This window comes from Spea bombifrons, chromosome 2, assembly GCF_027358695.1.
Source record: "Spea bombifrons isolate aSpeBom1 chromosome 2, aSpeBom1.2.pri, whole genome shotgun sequence".
In the NCBI taxonomy this organism is placed as follows: domain Eukaryota; kingdom Metazoa; phylum Chordata; class Amphibia; order Anura; family Pelobatidae; genus Spea; species Spea bombifrons.
In genome coordinates, this window is record NC_071088.1 from 21,462,346 (window position 1) to 21,487,007 (window position 24,662).

General features: G+C 40.0%; 1 protein-coding gene across 1 annotated transcript; it reads left to right on the forward strand.

Annotated features, from left to right (window-relative positions):
* The first annotated feature begins 2,117 nt into the window (after window positions 1–2,117).
* UNC119 (unc-119 lipid binding chaperone) lies at window positions 2,118–21,563 on the forward strand. Its single transcript, XM_053457397.1, has 5 exons — window positions 2,118–2,739; window positions 16,598–16,711; window positions 18,788–18,887; window positions 19,968–20,140; window positions 20,917–21,563. Exons 1-5 carry the CDS (start codon window positions 2,562–2,564, stop codon window positions 21,027–21,029), a joined length of 678 nt encoding a protein of 225 aa, XP_053313372.1. The 5' UTR covers window positions 2,118–2,561; the 3' UTR covers window positions 21,030–21,563.
* Window positions 21,564–24,662: the final 3,099 nt, after the last annotated feature.

Sequence of the window (24,662 nt, forward strand, 5' to 3'; positions counted from 1 at the left end):
CCTTTACCTTAGCTGACCTTAGGATTTACAGACACAAGGTTTAAACAAATATGTTTATGGATCAAAAATTAAAATACAACATTTTAAATAAACACAAAAAAAACATTGCTTAACCTGCCAAAATGAGTGGAATTTCCAGTCTAGAAGGTTGGTTCCAATGGTTTATTGGAAAGACTCGGTGTCTGTGTTAACATACAATTTCTCTTAGACAGAGGCACAACAGGTTGAATAGACAGTTTCTTTAGAGAACAGACTAGCAAGGGTTGCAGTTTAAGGATAATGATTTATTTCCTTGTAACCCGGGTAGAAATTCCCCCAAACATACATGTTCTCTGTATGCACCAGACCTTAGTGCTTGTGGGATATCCGTGATCTGTTTGTGAAAATCAGCCGTGATCAAAGTTAGCGGTCTAATGGGCACCTTTACATAAACTATTTACGAATAGAACGTGTGTGGGGGGGGTCATATAAAAATATAGTTTATTATTTACCATTGAAGTTCAGCAAAAAATGGGAAATATTTTATGAAAACACAACTGATTTTGTAACAAAAAAATGTGCATTTAATGAGCTTTGGTAAATTTGATCTGAACATGGCTTTCAAATAGTGCATAATAGCATTCAGCGTAGCCCTGCATAAATATATCCTGCAGACAGAAAGCTTTGTACATACGGTTATGAAAGAATAGTTTAATAGTGTGTTTTGTATCAAAGGATAACAGTGCCTTTATGAACCAGAGAGTCTCTGCTATGAAGTCTGTTTTCCATTGATCTGAAAACATAGTCCGTATGTTAATTGTTCAGCACCACTGCTTGATCCTAGACCCTGTGTGGGATTTATATGCAATGATTTCAAAAGAGGCAGATTGACAATTACCAGTGACTGACACATGTATTTGTAAAAGGCTCACCATTAAAGAGACATTACAGCCATAACACTCTCCATAGCTGGACGGTCCCTTTAATTTATCACGGTTTTCTCTATTGATTAGCTGTGAGGCAGGGGCATAAATAGAAAACACAGGGCTCTGGTGTAAAAATTGCCACCGGGCCCCCTGACTTCACTAAGCAACATGTCCCACAGTGCCAGCTTTGCCCTCAACCAGCTTGTGAATACCATCTTATCCCCCATACCGCTTGTCTGTGCCATCGTTGTCACAACTGGCCAGTGTATCCAAATAGCTTATTGGTGTCATCTTAGCCCCCAAACAGCTTGTCTGCACGATATCTGTCCCCAAACAACCTGTCAGTGCCATGTTTACCATACAGCTTGTCAGTGGCCCCAAGTAGCTTGCCTGTGCCATCTTTGCCCCCTAACATTCTGCCTGTGCCCCACACCACTTACCTGCAGGAGTGGTGTATCCCCCTTCCCCCGTGCTGTGTGCAGAGTGATCAGTGCATGTCTTTGTGAGCATGAATGTGTAAGCATTTTTGTGTTGGCATGTAAACTGCCATTAAAATGTTTGGGGTCACTTAGCCGTTTGTGTATGCATGTTAGTGTGTTAGCATGGATGTGAATGTGTCTGTGTGTGAGCATGAATGCGTAAGTGGTGTGAGGAGTGTGTGAGCATGATTGTGTACGTATGTTAGTGAGTATAAGTGTATGTTAGTGTAAGTATGTGTAAGCGTGTGTTAGTGTGTAGGTTTGTATAATATGTGTGCCAATGCATATGTTGGAGGGGGGAAGAGGGCCAGTTCTCTTTACTTGCCCCTGAGCCAGAAGCTGCCAGCCCTCTAACAAGACCTAATTTAAGTAAATCTATATAATGGGAACAAGTGTTTGTTCAAATGAGAACAGCTCATGGCGATAGAAGTTTCACAGAGACTTGATCTTATATAGATTTGCAGACCTTCACAAGACAAGTTCCCTGTCTACCTGGTCAAAATCCAAAATTGTAATGGCTCATGGCTTTTTAACTGCCACAGAAAGACATAAACTGCCACAGCGCATTCACATAATGCTTTACTCTTCTAATTGTAATATTTTTCACATTAAGTACTGTGAACGTTGTTTGACAAGGAGCGTCAACAGCAGATACAAGTTTTACAGCAAGTATTGGGTTCGCCCTGCAATCAATGCCCACCCTGTGCCTAGGCCTTTAGCAATAAAACATACTGTGGAGCAGATCACTATGCCGCCACAACACAGCCCTTGTTCTTTCTCAGCCAATCAGAGGCCAGTATGGTATTACAGGACATTATAAATAAGCGAGATTTCCCCTAAGCGTTTCTCTATTCGTATAGTAACACATCCTCTCCCCGGTTACTATGTTATTAGAAGCGCTGCCCGTGTCATAATAGTGAAGCGGGCGGGCGCAAGCAGTGATTTATTTACGTTAAACCAACAGCCACAGCAATAAAAGCTTCGTGCGCCGGTGGGCGCTTCAGCATTACGCGATCCCGTGTTCTTATGTTTGTCGCACGCTAGCGGGATTTAAGACTGAGTCGGGCGGGCAGGTCATTGAGTCCCTCCTCCTCCTTCTGTCCTCACTTGTGCGATCCGTCTCTCTCGTTCTCGTTTCCTTCCTCCCGGCGATTTCTCGGTTCCCCCTTCCCGGAGAATGAGCTCTTCCTCCCTGGGCACTGACACTCTCCCCGGCAGCAGGACGCAGGAGGGCGGCATGAAGGTGAAGCCAAGCGGGGGGCAGGTGGTGGCCGCGGGCAGCACGGAGGAGCAGCTGCTCCGAAAGCCGCACATCACACCGGAGGATGTACTGGGGCTGCAGAAGATCACAGCCGGTGAGTGGGGTGGGGGTCCGGGGGCATCACTCGGCACGCACTGTGACCCACCTGCCCCCCTTTATTCCTCGCTCCGAGGCGTCGGTAGGGTTCACAGACCTGTTTTACCTGTTGAGAAAAGCGGATTAAAACCCGGACTGGATCGCTGATCACTTGAACGCCATTTGGCATCCTGCGGGTCTCATTAGGTCCAGGCAGAGAGTTTGGCCCAATAATGTATCACTTAAATGATGAATTTAAACCAATTTCACCCAAAACAGCACATTGATGGGTTCATACTGTGTACAAGTGGCTTCCAGCCCCAGGTGGCCTATTGCAGTTTTAAGGGGCCCCCAGTGTATTAGGGCCCCGCCGTCACCCTGCTGCTGTCGTTTAGTTGTGTCCAATTATACAAACCACTTACGCTTAACATAAGAAAAAGCATTTCAGGTCAAAACACGTTAACCCGGAATGAAATGATTATGTTATTAGATAAACGTATAAAAATGTAACAAATATTATTAAATACTTTCCAGCAGAATATGGCAAATATATATTTATATAACTGTATGCAACATAACTCTGGACGCTAAAAATGTTTAATTAAAACACTAAAAAATGTTTCAAAATGTAAATGTATACGTTCGTGAATCACCCATTCAATGCTGAAATTATTATTATTAATTATTATTTTTTGTCTGTGATATTTCGAAGAAACACACAAAATGTAGTTTACAGACCATAACTGCCTGCCTAAAAATGATATTTCACAAACTCTACTGTATTTAACGTATAACCTTGTTTCCAGTACTACTGGATGTCCAGTCCTCTCCCGAAAATTCTTCTTTCATCATGTAAAATGTTACCTCATTCATAAATTAGCTTAATTGCCACGTGACACAAAAGCAGGCACGGATAGGCTGTTGCCATAGCAACTGTGAAAGCTTCTTAAAAGATTCTCTGTATTCACCTGATTAAACCTTCAGGGGAAAGAGAAAAAAATTACAGATCTGCTAAAGTTTTATTTGCAAGAGAAAAGCAATTAATGTTTTTTGTCTAAGTGGAGCAGCATGTTATTTTAAAACACATTGTGTGTGTGTGTGTGTGTGTGTGTGTGTGTAACGGGTTCACCAAGAGAGCTGTAGTAACTCCCAGAGATCACCCACATGTATCCTCCTGTTGTCCCCGGAATCACTTCCAGCACCAGCCAGCATGCGCACCTTGGAACCCTGCTATGTGTACCCAATAAGTAGACACAACTACCTTGAACTGAGTACAGCAGGAATGAACAGTTTATTGATGTAAAACATGGACTGATATAACCACAGAACTTCATTAACATAAATTAACATTGATAAACAAGTACAGGTAGACAACCCAACCTTTAATCCCCTTTAGCTACTGAATATCCCCCTGGTAGCCATCCTGTTAATGGGATTAGTTTAACAATGGAGTTCCTGCCTGTTTGGCAGCCAGGCTGGAGCCATCTCTGAGTACCTTGGGCCCCTGTATGACAGGTCATTCTGTCACAATATATATATATATATATATATATATATATATATATGTATATATGTATATGTATATGTGTGTGTGTATGTCCTGAACACAGAGCGTTAATTCACTAAAGTCACCATGAAAGGCCAACGCTGACAAGTTCCAGGTTTAAGGGCTGAGTTGGCCCTGTATAATGCATAATTTAATGGGCCAGGGGACTGACACAATCTCAGAGTTAGATAAACATAACACAGGGCTGGGCAACCTCTTCCTGCAGCAGAAGCTCAATGGGGATGGGACTTATTAATGCAAAATAAAGCCAAGGCGCTGGAGAGCAAGCCGGTCATTATTGAATAGGACCGAGATACACTTTGTATTCCCGGATTTACAGAAGTTCCTATAGTGGGTCTATATGTTAGATCGTTGGCTTCCTGTACGACTGGCCCAAGTCACGGAACACAAGCCAACCTTGCAACGTCAAGGCGAACTTCTAGGCAAAATGGGTATAACCCGTGAAATTTACCTGCATTATTATTATTATTATCTTTTATTTATATAGCGCCAACAATTTACGCAGCACTTCTTACAATACATAAGATGGGCTAAGTCCAGAATTGACAGACTAAGACAAACCGCTATGACAATACGTTTCTGTATGAGCCGCATCTACCTTATGGCTTGGATGCCTCTGTGACTTCATCGCAAAGCTTTACTTGCCTCCTCTGTCACGCTGTCATCTATAGTCCTATAGTCCACTGCCACGGAATGTGTATTAAGAATATAGTCTGTGCCTGATGGGGTCGGGAAGCTCCAGACTGTCTTTTGAATAAACGCGAACATTTTCACATAAAATCCTTATGCAAATACCATTTATGAGGCTTTTTAGTATAATCGCTCCGTCTTTTGTTCTGCTGCGTTAATGTCTTGAAATAAACTCCCCAATGTTTGTTTTCCTTTTGAAACGTTCACCCGCATTAAATAACATTAGTGCCTAAAACAGTGAAACGGGACAATAACAGTCCTGATCAAATGTAAAGGTTTTTTTTTTTTAGCTATTTATTTGAAACTATATTTGCTGTTCAGAAATTAGAAAGCTCGGTAACTTTTTTTTCGTCACAGATCTCTTCCTGAATGTGGTGTCACAAAGCCGGAAGCACAAACGGGTTATGATGCCACATCCTACATTGTGTTAGAAGTCTTGCGTTGCAGTTTTTTTTCTGTTTTAGTGCCTCTCTGTGAGTACTTTATATGCATTCTTCCAAAACAAAAAGTTGCCCTCCACCCCTGTGGTCCAACAATTCTGGCCGCTGGTTGGCTGCTTAAAGTTAGAGACCCCTCAGCTGTCCGATGCGTTAAAGTGTATATGACGGCTGGACTGTCCCTTTAGGGCACCTAATCTTTTGTTGTGTTCCGCTTTTCAGGGCATAGTTTAATTTCAATGCTATTAGTTGGGTTCACAACAATTCACACTCCCTGTTATGTTCTCATATCTTGTGTATATACCACAATAACCTTTCCCTGTTTCTTTTAGCCATCACTAAAAAAAAAAAAACCACACGTTGTGACATCATTTCATGATGTCATTTTCCCCCGTAAGAGCCATATTTTCCAATTCTAATACCTATATATAAGAATTATACGATGTTTTAGGTAAATATTTCTTGAGCAGCGGTTTGCCGTCACATGGTTTGTAGTCGTTAATGTTTTTTGCAGACGATCGGGTGGCGTTATCGCAGCGCACGTCACTGGTGTTCCTTGGTTATACGTGGAACAATGTCTGGTGCCTGATGGATTAAGGGATTACCCATTATAATCTGGGTGAGGGTTCCCATACTATTTCAGCGAGTAGAGAGGCGTTAAAGGATTTTCCAGTTGCGTGTCAGCCTTGAGTATGGTTAAGGATTGATGTGTTCGCTAATCGTTTGAAAATGACTCATGCGCAGGTTTTCTAAATATGTTCTACTAGAATAAAACTTGTTTTTAATTTTTTTATAGCAAGAAATGGATACACAGGGTATAAATACTATGTGTACCGAAACAACGTATTTACTGATTCGCTGTATCCATGAGTCCCTTTTTTTTTTTACTATAAATTAATATTTCACTGTAAAGTACATATTGCATATTCTCATTTTTTAAACAAATTTTTATTTTTCTGTTGAGATTGTGGCTAAAATTTAAATCATGGTCCGAAGCCAGAAAATGGCCAGCTGATGGCACCTATTGATTAGACACTGAGCGTATGTTAAAAAATTTTTTTGTTATTATTATTATTATTTTTTTTTTTAGAGAGGAGGATTGATGACTGCTAGAATTATGACAATAGATGTTCAAAACGCTACACCAATTATTTAAAGGGAGATTTTGCTGCCTCCAAACAAACTCATCAAATATGAATGCCCATTAAAGTATTTAATACACATTTTCTGTTTGGTATAAAAAAAAAAGTGCTGAAAATGATGATCACTGGCGGGAAAAATCTCCCATTGAAAGCATGGCTGAGAGGGGTCACATTACACCCCCTGGAAATCTTGAATGCCCCAGCGACGGAGCTGCTCGGAGGCAAATGCTTCAATTGAATGCTTTCTCCTGCAAAGAAAGGAGGTGGGGAGACAGGCCAAAATAAATGTACCCCTATATGAATCCCTCTATGTGCTCGGATAAAAATAATCTTTAGAAATTAACGCTCAGGGATCGTATGCATTAAAGGGGGCCTTTAAGAAGGTGTCCCTTTGCTATAGAAGCAGATGCATGCATATATATATATATATATATATATATATATATATATATATATATATATATATATATATTATTTTTTTCCAGCTAGTTTTTGCTGGTAGTATTATTGTTTCAAGCTGATGGAAATTAATTCCAGAGGCCAGGAAGCAATTTTCAGTCCTAATTGTTTTGCAGCGGTGTTACCAAAGTCCTTTTATGAGCTGCCAATTCATTATGTGTGAGTGTTTAGTCTGATAACATAGCAGTTCAAACCATAATTCCCCCTTCCCAACATATTTAACTTGTTCTGCGCTGATATTAATAATCTATACATGCTCATTTATTATACATGAAAAAATCATTAGAACAACTAGAACAAGATTTTATCACAACATAACGTATTTTATTTATTGTTCTAATGACCAACTTGCACAGGTAACGCTGTAGAGAAGTTGCTGAGTCCCAAAGGGAGTATAAAGATGCTCCCATCACCTAAGCCAAGCATCGTCGGCATTAAATAGTAGCTGCAGTTTGCAGTGTGCCAATACTTTGGACAGCGCCTGATGAAGGGACATTGTGGTCCTCTTTTATTAGTGTTTTTTATTTACAACCGCTTCCTTAAAGGGAGCCTTCCGTGCCCCATACAGCCCCACCAACACACAAATCATCTTAAAGTACTGCTCCATACAGCCTCCTGAAATCTATGGGAGCGCTTTGTATGCAAGCATATAAAGGATGGGTGTGGGGGTTATCTTGGACCCTCTAGAAGTCTGCTATCAACATACATATGATGAGTGCAATGTCCCAGTTCATCTAAACATGGAAGGAAGGCCTGGTTGTAGTTGATAACAAGTTATTCTGGAGCTTCTGGACCCCCTGAAAACTGGGGTCCACTTAGAAGTCCAGGAGTAAGGACTTGACTGTTGCTAACTGCTGTTGCTGAATTATGCCAGACCTCTACAATTACCGGTACTCTACTTTTACCTACATCATTTGGTATCAATAATTGTGAACTAGACCTTTAGAGTTTGTGCTTGACTAACAACTGCTGGGTATAATCTCGCTGATTTTGCTTAGTTTTTTTTTTGAATCACAAATTTTATCTGATGTCCTATCAGCGATGGCTTGGTTACTGTAGTAGAGTTTGTATGGAAGTCCAAACGGATAGTTGAACAGAAGCATTGGCCCTGATTAGTAGGATTTTGTGCATTAAAATCCCTCCCCACCTGCCCGTAAAACCTCCTTGTGAGTTATACAACTGGATTAAATTCGGGATTACGTCAAGAAAATGGTAGCTCATTTTAGCTTAATTAATTGCTTTAGCATTAAAAGATTGTAGCTTAAAAAAGAGGAGGCACTCTCCGATCTACCTGCCTGCCAAGAAAGACATTTGTCTCCTAGCGTTCAAGACCATGGTGTGGACCCTTTTATTTAGCTCTCCTAAGAAGTTGCTACTGCCAACTTAACTATTGCAAGGAACAAGAAACTTTAATATAATAATGACATTTAAGTGAAAAAATAAAATAAACCGCTTACCTGACACAGAAGAGGCTGCCCTCCTTCTCCAGGGACTGACAATTCTTGCCACCGATTGGCTGCCTGAAGCACCCAATCAGTTGCAGGAAAATACTCCCACTGAAATCAATGGCAGCTCCCGTTGGCAGTGTTAGCCGAGCTAACTGAAGGTAAACCAGTTGAACACATCTCCCGCAGGGCATTTACCTGGGGGGTGGGCATCGGGGCAAATGCATATGGGGGATTCTGCAACCCAAAAATGTAAACACAGCTATGCATTAAAGTGCATTTAACGGATGGACTGTCCCTTTATATTTGGAGTAGATGTACACCCTACGTGGCGGAAGTGTTAGGCGATAGTCTATTATATTGGAAATGCCCAAAATTATAATGTAACTGTTGCATCGCATCACATCACATGTTACATTTCTGCCTCTGGACTTGAAATGTACCGGTATATATTGAAGGACTTTGGTAGGCACTTTAATAGCATCCAGCTATCGTGTGCGTTAACAGAGCTGCTGACGATAACGAGAAGATATAATTCAATAATAATACGAAGGCTGGACTTGCCTTTTGGGAACTTTCCCATGAACTTACCTGGATATACCATGTGGTGTTAGGGCGCTAAATGTCTCCTAAATTATGTAAAGCGGAACACCAAATAAACATATAAAATTAGCTTCATTAGAGATCAACAATTAGCCTCGTACCCGGAACTTTGACTCTCCTGAACTTTAAAAGGGCCGTTTACTGCACCAAGCAGCTTCATCAAACATGAATGCATATTAAACGTACTCAGCATTTTCGTTTAACCTCCCTGCTAATGCTGCAGCTGCACAATCACCCCCCTCCGCTCTCTCCAGTTTAGGCTGCTCGGTACAGGAAAGTGGCCCCATTGAAACCAGTGGGTGCGCTTCGTGCGCAGGCACGCAGGGGAGGCTACTTGTCTGGTCCAACCGGGGATCTGGGAAACCTTCCAAATGTATACCAGCGTATACCTTTGAATTGTTATATAGCCGCCTAATACTAAATTTAGCAGCATCGTTATAAAAAATAGGGCTTCTTTGGTCCATGATTTATTTACGATAAGCTCTATCTTTGGAACGTATACTTCGCCTTGGAGCCTTTCTACTGTCTCGATTTCTCTTGTTACCTTACATGTGTTGGGAAAAGCTCTTCTGGGCCACCGTAGTGTACACCGGCCTGTATCTTAACACACGTGTTCTCTGCATTGTCGCCCCAGCTAAGTGTATCTTGTGTTGCGTCATGACCCTCTCTTGCTGTGCTAATTATTTAGTGTATTCTAAAATATCCCTTGTGTCCTCTGCTCATGGGAGATCTGTAAACGTCTCACAGGCGCATGTTGTTCCCACCTTTAATGTTTAATTCGATTCCAGCTAGAAACCAGTATAAAGAGGACCCCCGTCCCCAGGGAGGACCATATATCCCTCCAAGCCCCATACTTGTAGTTTACAGTACTGTAATAGAACACTTATAAAATTACAGATCTCTAATAAGCAGCTGCAGCGTTGAAGATTGGGCTTTGGGAGTAACTTGTCTTTTGGCATAATCAACATTCTATAAATGCCCCTTTCCAGATTCAACCAAATCAGATTCAGTAGGAGGAGATGTTCTAGGACCAGAACTCATGAAATTTAGTGAGTTTTTAAGAGCTTTCCCCCAGCAGTGGTAGAGATTGTTGAGGGGAATTTAAACATTTATGGGATATGTATAATGCAGTCTTGACCAGGGCCTACAGTGTGGGGGGGCAGGGGGTGATGCCGCGGTTGTTATCATGTTAGCATTTGGTGTTAGCATGTGTGGGTGTCAGGGTATGGTGTTATGAGTTTGTGTGTTAGGATATGGTGTTGGAGTGTTAGGGGTGAGCCTACGGTTAGTTGCGCTTGTGAGGGAGAGAGGAGCACACACAGTGTGTGAGTGTATGTAAGTGTACGGTGGTTCAGTGAGTGGGTGTTAGAGTTTGCTTGTTAGTATGTGTTGATCATAGGGCGGCCTTAAAGAACCACTGCACCCAGAAGCCACTAACAAAGGTCTTATTCTTTTTAAACTGGGTCTGGAACTATTTTTGTTCATGAAGTGGGGCTTTTTCATGCTATCCTCCTTTTTTCTGGTTCCAGCAATCATTTGAGTCTTTTTATTGGAATCCTTGATACAAATTCTTTAAAAAATGAAAACAAAATAAAATCACTTGCCTTAAGTAGAAGCTACCCTCTTTCATAGTCAGAATATTTTTGCCACTGTTTTTGGCTGCTAAACGCGCTCCTATTGAAATCAATGAGATTTTCCAACAAGTGCATGAGGGTCTCAATAGACCCCCTGTCTGTAACATCCTTTAAGCCAGTGCTAGAGATGACTGGTGTTGAGTATATTCGTGCAAGGAAAATACTTGGGGGTGGGCAATGGGTGATTGCATATGGGGGCGAACAATGGGTGATTGCATATGGGGCGAACAATGGGTGATTGCATATGGGGGCATTATGCAGAACCTGCCACACCACAGACATTTTAAAGTTACCTCTCCGCTATGATTAAAGTGCATCTGATGGCTGGTGTTTTCCCCTAATTTGAAATGGATATGGATATGAGGAATTACATTTATATTTGATATATACATCCATAAAGAAACAAAGTGATACAGGCAATGGAAGCAATATGACTGCCGTGACATTGTGGTCTGCCTCAACTCAAAAGTATTAATGCTGCTGCACCGTGCCTTTCATCGTTTTCTTTGTTTCCACCAAATTTTAGTCTTGCTTGTCTTTATTTTATTTTGTTGCTTTTTATTATTTACAGTGATTAGCATAGACTGGAATATTTAATACCTAACAAAAGTTATTTTTATGGTAGGTAAAGGTGATGCAAAACCATTCCACTAGAAAATGGGGTAGTAGAAGCATTATTAAACACTTAATTACTCATTATTACACACTCAATTACTCATTATTACACACTCAATTACTCATGATTACACACTCAATTATTAAACATCTACAGACACCAGACAAACCAGAAGGCTTGTTTTTTCCTCAGAAATCTCATGGTGCTGCCACAACAACAAGGGATTCTGGGTAGGCGCATGCAAATAAGGCTAACAATTATCACCTTTTACCTCTATATCCACATTATACATGGATCCCTTGAAAGTAATTTCCCGCTGTACAAAATATATATACATACATACATACATACATACGTACATACATATATGCATGCGTCTCTGTCCGGACGTAGTCTTAATTGGACTTTTATAACTAAATGCAACAAAATATAATTTAGTACAGCGTGGCAAACTCTTCCAAGAAATAATTAATCATGGAAAATTTTTGTTTCATTTTTATGTTTTCTGACAGGAATGCTTAATTGTTATATGCCTTCAACACAGGCACTGATTAACTGTTGCTATAGAAACCAGAAGACAGTTGTTGTATTTGTTGTTTATGTTGCTTCATATAGCACCAGCATATTCCACAGCGCTGTACAATCGGCCTGCTGAATCTTTTAGTAACTTTAAGCTTTAAAAGGACAGAAAAGAATTGGAGAACTTGTAAGGTTTATTATCTTAACACGCAGGGGCGTACGGTTAATGCTATACAATTATATCATTACATTATGGAAACTATTCAAATGTAACTCTTCAAAGTTGAAAATAAAAATAAAAAAAAAGGTTATGGCCCCGAATCACACTTTTCTTGTCAAGTTTGGACCTGGATTTAGTATATGAAGCTGTGGAGGCCGCTGCGGGCATGTAAAAGCCACGCACATGTTTAGATGCCCATGCAGGGTACAGCACTACAGAAATGACCATATCATGATCTGTCCTTGGTCTTTTCTGAGATTCAGGATAGATTGATGCCTTTCCCATGCATGTTTAAATTCCCTCACTGCATTAGCCTCTACCACATCTGCTGGGAGACCATACCATTTATCTACTGCCACAACAATGCATCCAGCAAGGGAAAACCTGACAAACTGGGGGTTTCGTCACCCACTGACAGTGATGTCAAACCCGCCAGCACCCTCTGTAATGGGCCTTTAAAGGAGAGTGTAGTTTGGAACTATATATAATATATATATATATATATATATATATATATATATATATATATATATATATATATATATATAATGCACGCATATGTCTTTGATTTATTTTGATTGGAAGCTTTTTCCAGGGCACTCCCGGAGGGAAGGTACTGCATGTCTAGGCTGTGTACCAAGGAAGAAGAGCATTTTATCTTTCCATTCTGTGATCCACCAACAGTGTTGCCATGGCAACAAATGCTGCCAGGGCAGGGAGCTGCTCTGTTGCTATGGTGCCAGGAGAGGAGGAATTCTGTTGGAAAACATTGACTAATTAACCTGGGCACGAATAAACAACAAAAAAGCCTCCCTTTTGAGGGGCGTAACTTCCCGTTACTGTGGCCCAGCGCTTACCTTTGGGAATATACCCAGGTGCGCTCTACATAATCTGATCTGGTACGGCTAGACATGGAGAAAGGGTAACCGCGGCCTGGTGTAGGTTACATCGCATCCTATATAATAGTACACTTATTGCAGAGACTGTAAGCTCATGTTGTTTCTGTAAGTCAAATTGTTATGTTACATACTACTTGTTATGTCCTGTCCACCCATTGTACAGCGCTACAGAATTTGATGGCGCTATATAAAACAATAAATAATAATAATAATAATAATAATAATGTGCAAACAAATCCGTACCCGTATGGTGAGAAGAGGCTATAACATGCATGCTCTTTGTTGCCCAACAGGGGTAAATACAGAAGAGATGACTGCTTACCGGGGTATTATAAGTGCGATATTAGTTTCCCAACTATTATTGGGGAACCATCAGCCCGGTTTCCTCCATGTTATGCCCTGGGCTGTGAAATAGTTAATAGCTGTCACCAGAATTTAGGGCACCCAGGTGATGGGACTGTCCTTAGAAAACTGCATTGTATGCGACTGCTCTATGCGATAAATAGCTCTGTGACTGAAGAATAAAGTACAAGAATCCCCTGGACATTGTTTAGTTTTTTTTTTTTTAAAGCAGTAAACGCAAGGGAACAAAAAGCTTTTAAATTGTCTTCCTAGTTTATACCGCAGAGCACGTCTTTGTGAAGATCATCTAATCGAGAGCAAGACGGTTCCAGTGTCGTCCCCCTGTGAATTTTAATTAGCCTTTCTTTAGTCCTACTACATTAGCATAGCTAAGGAGCAGAAGCAGTGTGAGCAATTTAATGGCTGGCAAATAGAAAGTGTGTTGGCAAATGTAATACCTACCCCTGAATCTAATTTATATGTCCGGTATTATATGTATTATCCAGTGAAAGCCCCCTTACGTGGATCATGAATCCCACTTGATGGTAGGACCTTTTAGCGGACATCTTTAATAAGCGGTGGTCCTAAGAAACAGTAATGCCTAAACAAAGGCACATTCTCTTTGCGCCCACAAAAATGTGGCACCTAAGCTCACACTCTTAGTGGCCCAGTAGCCTGCCTGAGAGCATAGTGTGCCAGTGGCATAATCTGGGCGCCATTGGTTTCAATTCAGATCTGTTGTATTAAGGGATTGCTTAAGAATTAGGGCTGCCTACTGACACGTATGGGCTAGCAGCTACCTGATAAGTTAACGATAAGCCTTTTTCCCCAAGACCCTTCTTAGATTTTGCTGAAGTAGAGATCAGTGAAGCACGCATTAGCTTCTCTAATCTGTGGCACAATGGGCTCTTAATATGACTTTTTTCTTCTAACCAATCATTTTAATGTTGTTTTTTTTTTTTTTTTTGGTGTAAGGGCTCGAGCCGGGTAAAAAAGAAAATGTGGGTCCTGTGTTTGGGGATACAATGCCTTGTAGACGGTTACTTAGATATGGCGTTCTTAAGCTTGTTCTATTTCAGGAATGTAGGTTTACCGAAGCCGCAAAGCAGCTTACCGTTTGCATGCTAGCAGTCGATCGGCATTTACAAATTACGTGATGAAAAAGCTTCTAGATTAATTTGGATCTTGGCTCGCCAGCTGTAGCTACCTTGGACCTATGGAGCTCACTAATTTCACTCCTCCTTATAACCCAGCGCTTGATGTGTTTATATTAATTTCGCTATTGCCTGCTGAGTTGTGTTTGATGATGTGTTAAAATTGCCAATGTGTTTATTGAGAAGTTTAGGAAATTGCTTTAACAAAGTATGTTAAAAATCTACCAATTTTTGCATAAAGGGTTTTTATACTCTGTCTTTAGCACTAGAACAGAAGTGTGTTTTTACGCGCATTCTATGTAAGCATAAACTTTACTATCTACAATAATTGGAACAAATGTTTTGATGAGTATCTCAGATTCAGTTTATATGCGTCTCAGGATTGTGTGGCTTATCCATGTCTGCTAAGTTTTTTTTTTATTTTCTCTAATTATTTTGCCTAATAGTAAATGTTTTCCTTTTTTACCTCCCATTTTAAAACATTGCATTTATTTATTTTGTGTTCTCTCTAAAAGAAGAAGAATAAAGGCATACATGCTTCCCAGTGCCCCAACACGTTTAACTGGACTGTTAGTGGCCTTGTTTGGGTACACGGGTATTTATACTAGACTTGGGCGCCGGCCAAGTCTTAATGTTAGTCTAAAGGAAAAAACAAATCTTCATTTTCTATGAATAATCACCTGTTCGCATGTTATTTTCAGGTGAATATTTGTGTGTGTTTTTTCCATTTTTTTTTTTTGCAGGGGTTAACACTGTAAAAATACGCAGCAGCTTTCGGACAGGATTTTAAGTCTGTAAGAGTGACTCTATTGGTTGCCGGCAGGGGGCTCCTCTGCCATCAACCAATGAAGGGCAGCTGCTCTTCATTGGTTGATACCAGATGAGCCCCCTGGTGGCGACCAATAGAGTCGCTCTTACAGATCTTTAACTCATGATGCTAAAGCCATTAGTCTCCCCAGGCCAAGTTGCTCTGAGGTATATCTTTCCCTGCGCTTTGCCAGGTACAGGTCGGAGCAACTTGGCCTGGGGAGAGCATTGGTCTCCCTGCTCCAGGAGTTAAAGGTTTATACGAACGACGACAATAGAGTCGCACATACAGACCTTTAACTTCTGATGCCGAAACTTGGCCTGTTTCAGGAGTCGATCCCCAGGCAAAGTTTTGGTGTCGGGAGTTAAAGATCCTTACGAACAACTCTATTGGTCGCCGGCAGGGGCCTCCACTGGCATCAACCAGTGAAGGGCAGGAGTGGTGCCGGTGACTAATAGCGTCTCTCATATGGACCTTTGACTCCTGACACTGAAACTTAGCCTGGGGATCAACTCCTGAAACCCCCAGGCCAAGTTTCGTACTTTTTTTTAAAAGAAAAAAACAAACCCGAAGAAGTGTTTTTTGCTCGAAAAGAACATGAGAACGAGTGAATATTTGTGGAATACGGAGATTTTTTTTTCTCTTGAAGCCGTACATGAAGACTTGGCCAGCGCTCAAGTCTAACATTAACACCCTCCCATATTCCTCACCTTTCCTTCTCCCTCCCCAGCAATACTTATAATAGAGTGGCTGGTCCATCCATAACAATGGCACGTTTACCTCTTGTGTAATGCTCCCGAACTGCCTCTAGATTGTAAGCTTGTTTGAGCAGGGCCCTCCTCATCTGATGTTTCTGTAAGTCAAATTATTATATACTACTTGTTATGGCCTCTCTATCCATTGTACAGCGCTACAGAATAGGACGGTGCTATATTAAATGAAAATAGGTTTGATTGTTTACTGCAGTGTGTGTGTGTGTCGGAGAGAACTGTACTGGAACAGACCTAGTGTCTAGAATGTTAAGATCAAGCACTTGTGGGTATTTAACATGACCTCCAATGTTCGGCCACATGGATTCAAAGGTGATGGCTATTTCGAACGCTGGCATGGGCCAAAACTTTAGCCAAAACTGAGTGGGCCTAGCTTGTTTCTGCGTTGATTGCTTAAATAACTTTATATATGCAAGTTTGTGTAAACACATATTGGGATATTTGTTTAAAAACTGGTTACTAAGATTGATTATACCCGTTTTTTTTACCAGTCTGTGCCAGTACTGTTCTTTATACATAAATATTCTGTCAACTAAAAGTAAACTACTGTTTTTTTTCTTATTAAAATTTAGACTATCTATGTACTCCTGAAGAAAACATCTACAAGATAGATTTTACCAGATTCAAAATTCGGGATATGGAGTCTGGAACAGTTTTGTTTGAAATCACTAAACCTCCAGCATCCGGTAAGTGAAAAAGAAGTATTGAGCAATGAGCCTTTCTTTCTTCATCTTCTTCCCCCATCAAATTAATATAATAATAATAATAAATCTAAGAATATTATGGTTAGTTTAGAATCATTGACATTGTTTTGAGCCTGAGATATAAGAGTGATGTGAAGTTATGGCTTAGACCTGCATTTTTTTTTTTGTTAAAGGGACTTGCCAGTTCTGTTAAACATTTGTAAATATGATTAAAAGAGCAGCTGGCCTACATAGAGTCTATGGAAGATGTACAGAGGCCCGTTGTATATTGGCCATATCATATCATTCTTTGTAGCTTCATCTATAATTCTTAAGCGCTACAGAGAACACGTGAAACAGGTGTTGGTGACCTGTGTTACTATATACGGTATTTCCAGCTTCAAATCGGCAATATCCATGTGAAAATATATTATGTTGCGTACTTATATCACCACCTAGTGGCGAAAAATAAAAAAGCAACGCATGTTGCCTCTGATTTTTCTGTTCTGACTTTGAGGGCCCAATCTTATTCAGTAATGCATAAACTTTGGATCCAGACAAGATTTAGTCAATATGAGAGTATTTGTGATTAAATGTAACAGTAATAAATATCACAACCCGCATTATTGTCCATTAGTGTCTTTAAGTTACAACAGTAGCCAAGTAGAGATTGCATGGATCTCATTCTGGGCTCTGATCTTTTTTTCCTGCTGTTTTTTTCTATACATACATTTGTTGAGATATATGTGTGTATGTATGCTTGTATATAATATAATCATTGATAGCATATACTGTATTTGGTTCTTGTATCAAAAAACAAATCACAGGGATTACACAGTAAGCTGAAGAAATTGAAAGATTCTACTTCGGAAAATCGCATGGTGGAGACTCCAGGCCACAGCAGAACTTCTATAGAATATATTTGTTGCATTCTCTTGTGTTGGTGTGCCATATTCTATATTTTTGTTAGCGCTATTATTTTTGTGTGATGAGACGGCAAATGAATGTATGCACCCATCCCCTCTGTTTATTATTATTAGAAGAATTATTTCTTATTGCGTACATTGTGTGCCCGCCATTTTATTTAATTGATATACTCCAATCACACACATCATGACCAAATTTGGCCACGTAGACAACACCACAAATACACACGGAGAACACAATGAATTCAAAAGAATTTATCCGAACGTAAAGAAAAGTATCCTTTACCGTAAGTCTTCATGTTATTGTACAACCTGCAGACCATTATAAATCGACTTACCTTCCCTCTCTCATGATGGATCTGTCTGCTGTTCCATTATGTAGCCCTAGTGAGCTTCAACTCACAGGATTTTTCTATTTGCAATCTGAATTGCAGTTGAAGGAGACAGTTGTGGGCAGCTGCAGAAGCTTTGGGGTAAATTATGCTTCACTCCCAGTCTACATTAGCAGGGCTAATGATCTCCGCGGCCCTCCAGCTATTCTGTATTTTCTCAAAAAGGTTGTCGGTGTTATGGCTGATCGTCAAACCCCCCCTTTTTTTTTAATATACTGTTGGAGTACATGGCAATCCTCAGATTGTGTCCGTCCTACATTTATGGTGTATGTGGTTATCAGCCAGTTCTTACCTGTATGTCCACCTGTGAACGCCGTGCCCCACAGTGTTGGAGTCTGCAGTAGACAGTCCTTCTCTCTGTTAGGTCTACATGGTTGTGCATTCAGTACAGTGAATGTTCTTGCAGTCTTCAGGTGTAATCCTGGGGCGTTATCGATAAGATTAGTGTCCACATCACACTGAATTGACAACACTAGTAAGTTTTTCAGCCTATTGCAGATAAAACAAATTTCAGATTCATCAAATACGGTAATATGTGGGAAACGAACAGACTTGGCAAGGAGCCTACAACGCACGTCCTTTGGTCAGCTCAGTCCCAGGAGACTTTCTGTATGTCGCTCCTCCACGAAATAAACTGTATACAAACATAAAACATTTAGATTTTTTGGGGCATTTAAGTGCTTTAATTAAATGCTCTGGGACTAATTACGGATTCCTGCAAAAGTCTGTATGTGTGACTAATGCTAATTTGTATGTTCCAGAACGTGAAGGAGATAAAAAGGATGCCGACCCAAACGCTGGCCGATTTGTTCGGTATCAGTTTACGCCCGCTTTTCTCAGACTGCGCCAAGTCGGTGCCACGTAAGTTTATGCAAGCACTTTCAATGCGGATACCCGATGGCGTGATTTAAACGCTGGTCCCCTATATTAGGAATATATTTTGGCCAAGATGCCAAATGTCCAGGCAGCTCAGTTAACACAAGGGGAGTCCACAATTTGAATCATGCCAATTGGTTGCTATTGTAGGTGTTGATTGATTGTATAACTCAATTCCTTTCATGTGGTGTCGTATCGATGGCGTAACAAAAAATGCCCACACAGTACACACACCCACTGTAACATACTCGCAGACGTGCACTGTAACATACTTGTACGCAAACACACGGTACCATATTACACACATACTAACATACACAGTAATGCACGCACACACAGTACCATATTACACACATACTAACATACACAGTAATGCACGCACACACAGTACCATATTACACACATACTAACATACACAGTAATGCACGCACACACAGTACCATATTACACACATACTAACATACACAGTAATGTACACACACACACAGTACCATATTACACACATACTAACATACGCAGTAATGCACGCACACACACCGTACCATATTACACACATACTAACATACGCAGTAATGCACGCACACACACACAGTACCATATTACACACATACTAACATACGCAGTAATGCATGCACACACACACAGTACCATATTACACACATACTAACATACACAGTAATGTACGCACACACAGTACCATATTACACACATACTAACATACGCAGTAATGCACGCACACACACACAGTACCATATTACACACATACTAACATACACAGTAATGTACGCACACACACAGTACCACATTACACACATACTAACATACACAGTAATATACACGCACACACAGTACCATACTTACGCGCACTTACTGAGGACACACACACTGTAACAAATTACATGCATACTAGCACACACAGCAACATATTTGCACATGCACCCAACATACTAACATGCTTTACCACACACACACACGGCAATATCTCTCCTGCTCTCCCTCCCCTCCTATTGTGTTTCTAGTGGGGAAAATGATTGTTTTTTGTGATTTCTCTATGCTTTTTTCCAGGGTTGAATTTACAGTAGGGGATAAACCCATTAATAATTTCCGAATGATTGAGAGGCATTATTTCCGTGAGCAGCTCTTGAAAAGCTTTGACTTTGAGTTTGGTTTCTGCATCCCAAGCAGTAAAAACACATGTGAACATATCTACGAGTTTCCACAGCTCTCGGAGGATCTTAGTGAGTATATACCGGGATCTGAGGCCGTGCTATGCAGAATTTCTACATTTACTGAAATATTATAATCTCAGGACACATGACTGGTGTCCTACACAGACTGTAAATGCCACTGGAAGGGCCGGGTAGTCAAGGCATCTACCCAAACCATTAAAAATGGGAAGATTTTCCTCAATAGAAAAGATTTCACCTCACCATTGCGCCTGTCGCATTGCAAGTACAGTAAATGGATACTGAAATGTTTTTATATACGGTTTCTCAGTGGATATGCATATGATAGCTGAATGTCCCTTTTTAAATTTAAATATTTTACTTTTAATGTTTTTTCCTGTTCAATTTCATTGAGGTATTTGTAAGAATCTTTTCCCATCTCCTTTGCTTGGTCGGTCCGTCCATTTAAAGTTATAATACCAGATAATGCCTTCATTTAAAACAAAACATTGCTGTGGTAACGATGTAAATAAGTGTGACCTTCACCAGTGCCACAGTCGTGTTGAACCTCCCAGATATAATATTATTATTATTTATTGTTTTATATAGCGCCATCAAACTCCGTAGCGGTGTACAATGGGTAGACAGGACATAAGTAGTATATAACATAACAATTTGACTTACAGAGACAACAGGTGAGGAGGGCCCTGCTCCAACGAGCTTACAATCTAGAGGATAATATTTAGACATTGAGACACTAGAAGGTGAAGATATGGTTTTAGTAATTGGTTGGGGGGGTGTATGGTTTAAATATAATAACTTTGTGTGGTTTTACTTTTATCTTGCAGTTCGTGAGATGATCACACACCCCTACGAGACACAATCGGACAGTTTCTACTTTGTGGACAACAAACTTGTGATGCACAATAAGGCAGATTATTCATATAGCGGAGGCCCGTGACCTCTCAGTAAGAAGATATAAGTGAGGCAAACCACCAACAATCTCCCTTCCCCTATAGAGATTATGTATTTTTTCCCTTTTCTGTAGGCAATCAATCCAAGCGACAGTTCTACTGTTTGCTTGTAGAGGTTTTGTGATTGAGCCTCAATCTGTTTCCCCAGCATTTGTAGCGGGTGTAAGAACCTTCTCATTCAACGACTTGGACATCATGAAAGTAAGAATAGTCTTTCAGACAAGAATGTGAAATTTTTTGCTCCTGCTTTAACGATCTGAAACTCCAGAGGACTATTTTGAAGTCTCTTTAGAACTATTCTGTGTCATATAATTTGTGCTCTTCAAGCTCACAACTATCATTGATCATTGACCTTTTTTTCCTTCTTCTATTCATTCTACACAAAAATAGAGTCCTATTTTGAAGTATAAGCTTGGACCAAACCATTGTTGTAAAGAAATCCAAGCCAAAGATCTAATCTGTTCTTCCTTTTGGGCATGTGTTCATGAATTTACACATAACTATAAAACAATCGCAGATGTTTGGACAGCTCTGTCAAATGCTTTTAGAAGGTGTGTGTAGAGACGGATCGGGCTGTCTGAGGTGTTTGATTGCAAACTCTAGGTTAAAGTCACTTATGTTCATCTCTGTCCAGTACCAAGTTGGTAATAAAAGTGAACATCATTTAGAAGTCCTCGAATTCACTGAATTAGGACAACAGTGTGACATTTTGTAACTGGGATTGTCTGGCCTTGTTGTGCACACGTTTTTCTTTAAGGTGTATTGTATTTATTATTTTGGATGTATTGATAGATTCACAGATGAAAATATAGGCCATTTTTTTTGCAAAGGAACCATAACTGCTAAAAGGATAAAGATATATACACGCCTATATAAGTACTTATATACGCCAGAGCAGAAGGCCTTCAACATAAATAAGATTTTCTTTTGAGTAGGTCAGGTTTTCCTTTTCTGACTTGTGTCTGATGAGAAGGTATTTGTGCTAAACACGTTTACAACAATTATTACACATGCTTAGATCCTTCATTGACCAAAGTCTGGAATACAAAGCTATAGATTTAAGTTTAGATATGACTGCACCAATGTATACAGAAGTGATCGACCCTGTAAGTAGACTTTTTTTTTTTAAATTCCTTATAACCTTCACCATATTTACTTATAAACTTCAACTTAAACCAAAATACTACAGAACAAAAAAAAAACAGTTTGTTTTTCTTTTCTTTTTTGCACATACAGCCCATGTTAACCGTCAGATATGGTCTTTGCATACTGTAAATGCATTGCAGTTGCTCTCTTGCTTCAGCATTCAAATGATTAGGAACAGTCTGTGGTCTCATGCCAAGATCCCAAACTTTTTTTTTTCCTGTTCTGTTTGGTATATTCCAGATTTAATGGTTTTACATATTAGTTATATTTTTAATATTGTTATAATTACTGGAGCTGCTCAGGATTGTACATTTTGATGTCTTTTTGGGTGACCTGATGCTCATGTGGGAGACCCACTGGTATGGAGTAACCAGCTATCCTCTAACACATTGGATTGTTGACCACGTCATGCAGAAGAGTGGTGTTTAAAGCAAGCCTTCATGTATGCATTTCCCTGGTGAAATGCGATGAAACCATTGTGCTGAACATAACACATATATATGTTGATTTTGCTCAAATTAAAGTATCTTGAGCAGTTGACATCTAGATGCAAACCTTGCACTTTCCTATTTTAAAGGGAGGCTGATTCTGTATGGAAGATCATTTAGTAACACTCGCAAGCACCCAAGTTTGCTGTTTTGCATGTTCAGGCTGGAGGCTGGCGTAGAACGCAGGAAGAATTTAAAGTATCTTTCCTTGCCTTCTGGAACTCTTATTGGAATAAAACGTTCTATTCAGAGCTAAATTTCCAGAGCTTTTGTTTTCAATCTAAAATATCTTTAACATTTTGTTTTTTTAATTCTGTCCTTCATATCTCTAAAACGTTACAGTGTGAATTTTAGGGAGAGATTTAGTGCCCGTGTAGGTGTGCCTAGGATATAACACTGCTTGAATCTACAAAGGAGTACATTTGATGTGAAGGTTACAATGTTCTTTGTATTTGATAGCCTACGTTGTTGTCTACAGTTGTCTCTGTGAGGTCCTGTCATAAATCTGTTTTGGACTGTCAAGCAAAATGGTAGCCTGTCAATAAGATGGTTGGGGTTAACGTTAATATACGTTGACTGATTTGTACTTTGCAAGGAGTTGATGAGTTACATTAAGGTATAATTGGTAATCTCGAGCAATATTCTATAGAATTCAATTGATATTGAGGTTTTATCAGTAGAAACCTTAAACCAGCAGCTTCCCATTGACAGACAGATGATTTATCATTAAGTGACACACAAGAAAGAAGTGAAAGGAGACATTTGCCTGAGAACATCGTAGACTTTGTTGTAGACGCGGGGTAAAGCCACAGAATTCGTTTTTTTGCCCTTGTGGTTTTCTCATGGTATTTAAAACGGTGCCTGTTTCCTACGACATGCGTTTCTGCGTTCAGTGCCCATTCAAAAGTGAATTCCCAAGCACTCCTGAAAGGGGTTTCTATAACTTGTTCCCAAGTTTAGCAAACTGGCCCCAAGGGCAATCCCATGGACACATTTATTTTTAGGAGACATGGCTTTTTTTTTTTTCTCTCTCGGAGTCTAATATGTCTACAAAATGTGCAAAGTGATCATCAAGTTCTTAACCTTGTAAGCATCAGAGATGCATATGCATTTAAGTGCTGTGATTTAACTTTAACCAATTAGCGTAGATCTGTGCAGAAGCATTTTTTATATATTATAGAAAATACTGTGTAGTAAATTTACTGTTTAAAATGTTACAGATCAAATAAAAAAACGACTTAGAAAGAAGAGTCTAACTAGAGGAATACACAGTATTGTGCAAAGGCATACGGTTATTAAGTGGTGATATCTTCTGTAAAGGCTTTATCACCTTGGAAAGGAAGATCCATAGATCCACACTATGTAAAGTACTATATTTTGTTTGTAATGCAAATGTTTTATATGTTGTTATGGTACATTTTACCTCTGGAACCCCTACAAATTAGATATTCAGGGAGATGTCAATCTACCGTAGATTTTAGTTAGGCCACAAACTCTTGCTTGTTTTATGGTGGTCCCCTGGCTCGCTTAGAGCGTGGAGGTTATAGGTGAACATCTTGGGAGCCATCAGCTACAAAACTCTTCGGGAACAAATGAACCCTGGGCGTAATATTGAAGGAATCCAAAAGCATAGACACTCTAGAACAGTGGTTCTCAACCTTCCTAATGCTGCAACCCTTTTAATACAGTTCCTCATGTTGTGGTGACCCCAACCATAAAATTATGTAGTTATATATTGTGAAATTTGTGTTTTCCGATGGTCTTAGGTGACCCTGTTTGACACCCAAAGGGGTCGCGACCCACCGGTTGAGAGCCACTGCTCTAGAAGGCTGTGTTCTGTGAGGGAGGTTGAAGAAAAAACGTGTGTACTACAGAACTAATTAGGGCCTACATTGGGCACAATATGATAGGGTTATGGTAAAACAATTCAATATTTTTGCGAGGCATTCCGTGTACCAAATTCTATAGGTTTACACTCTGTTTTGG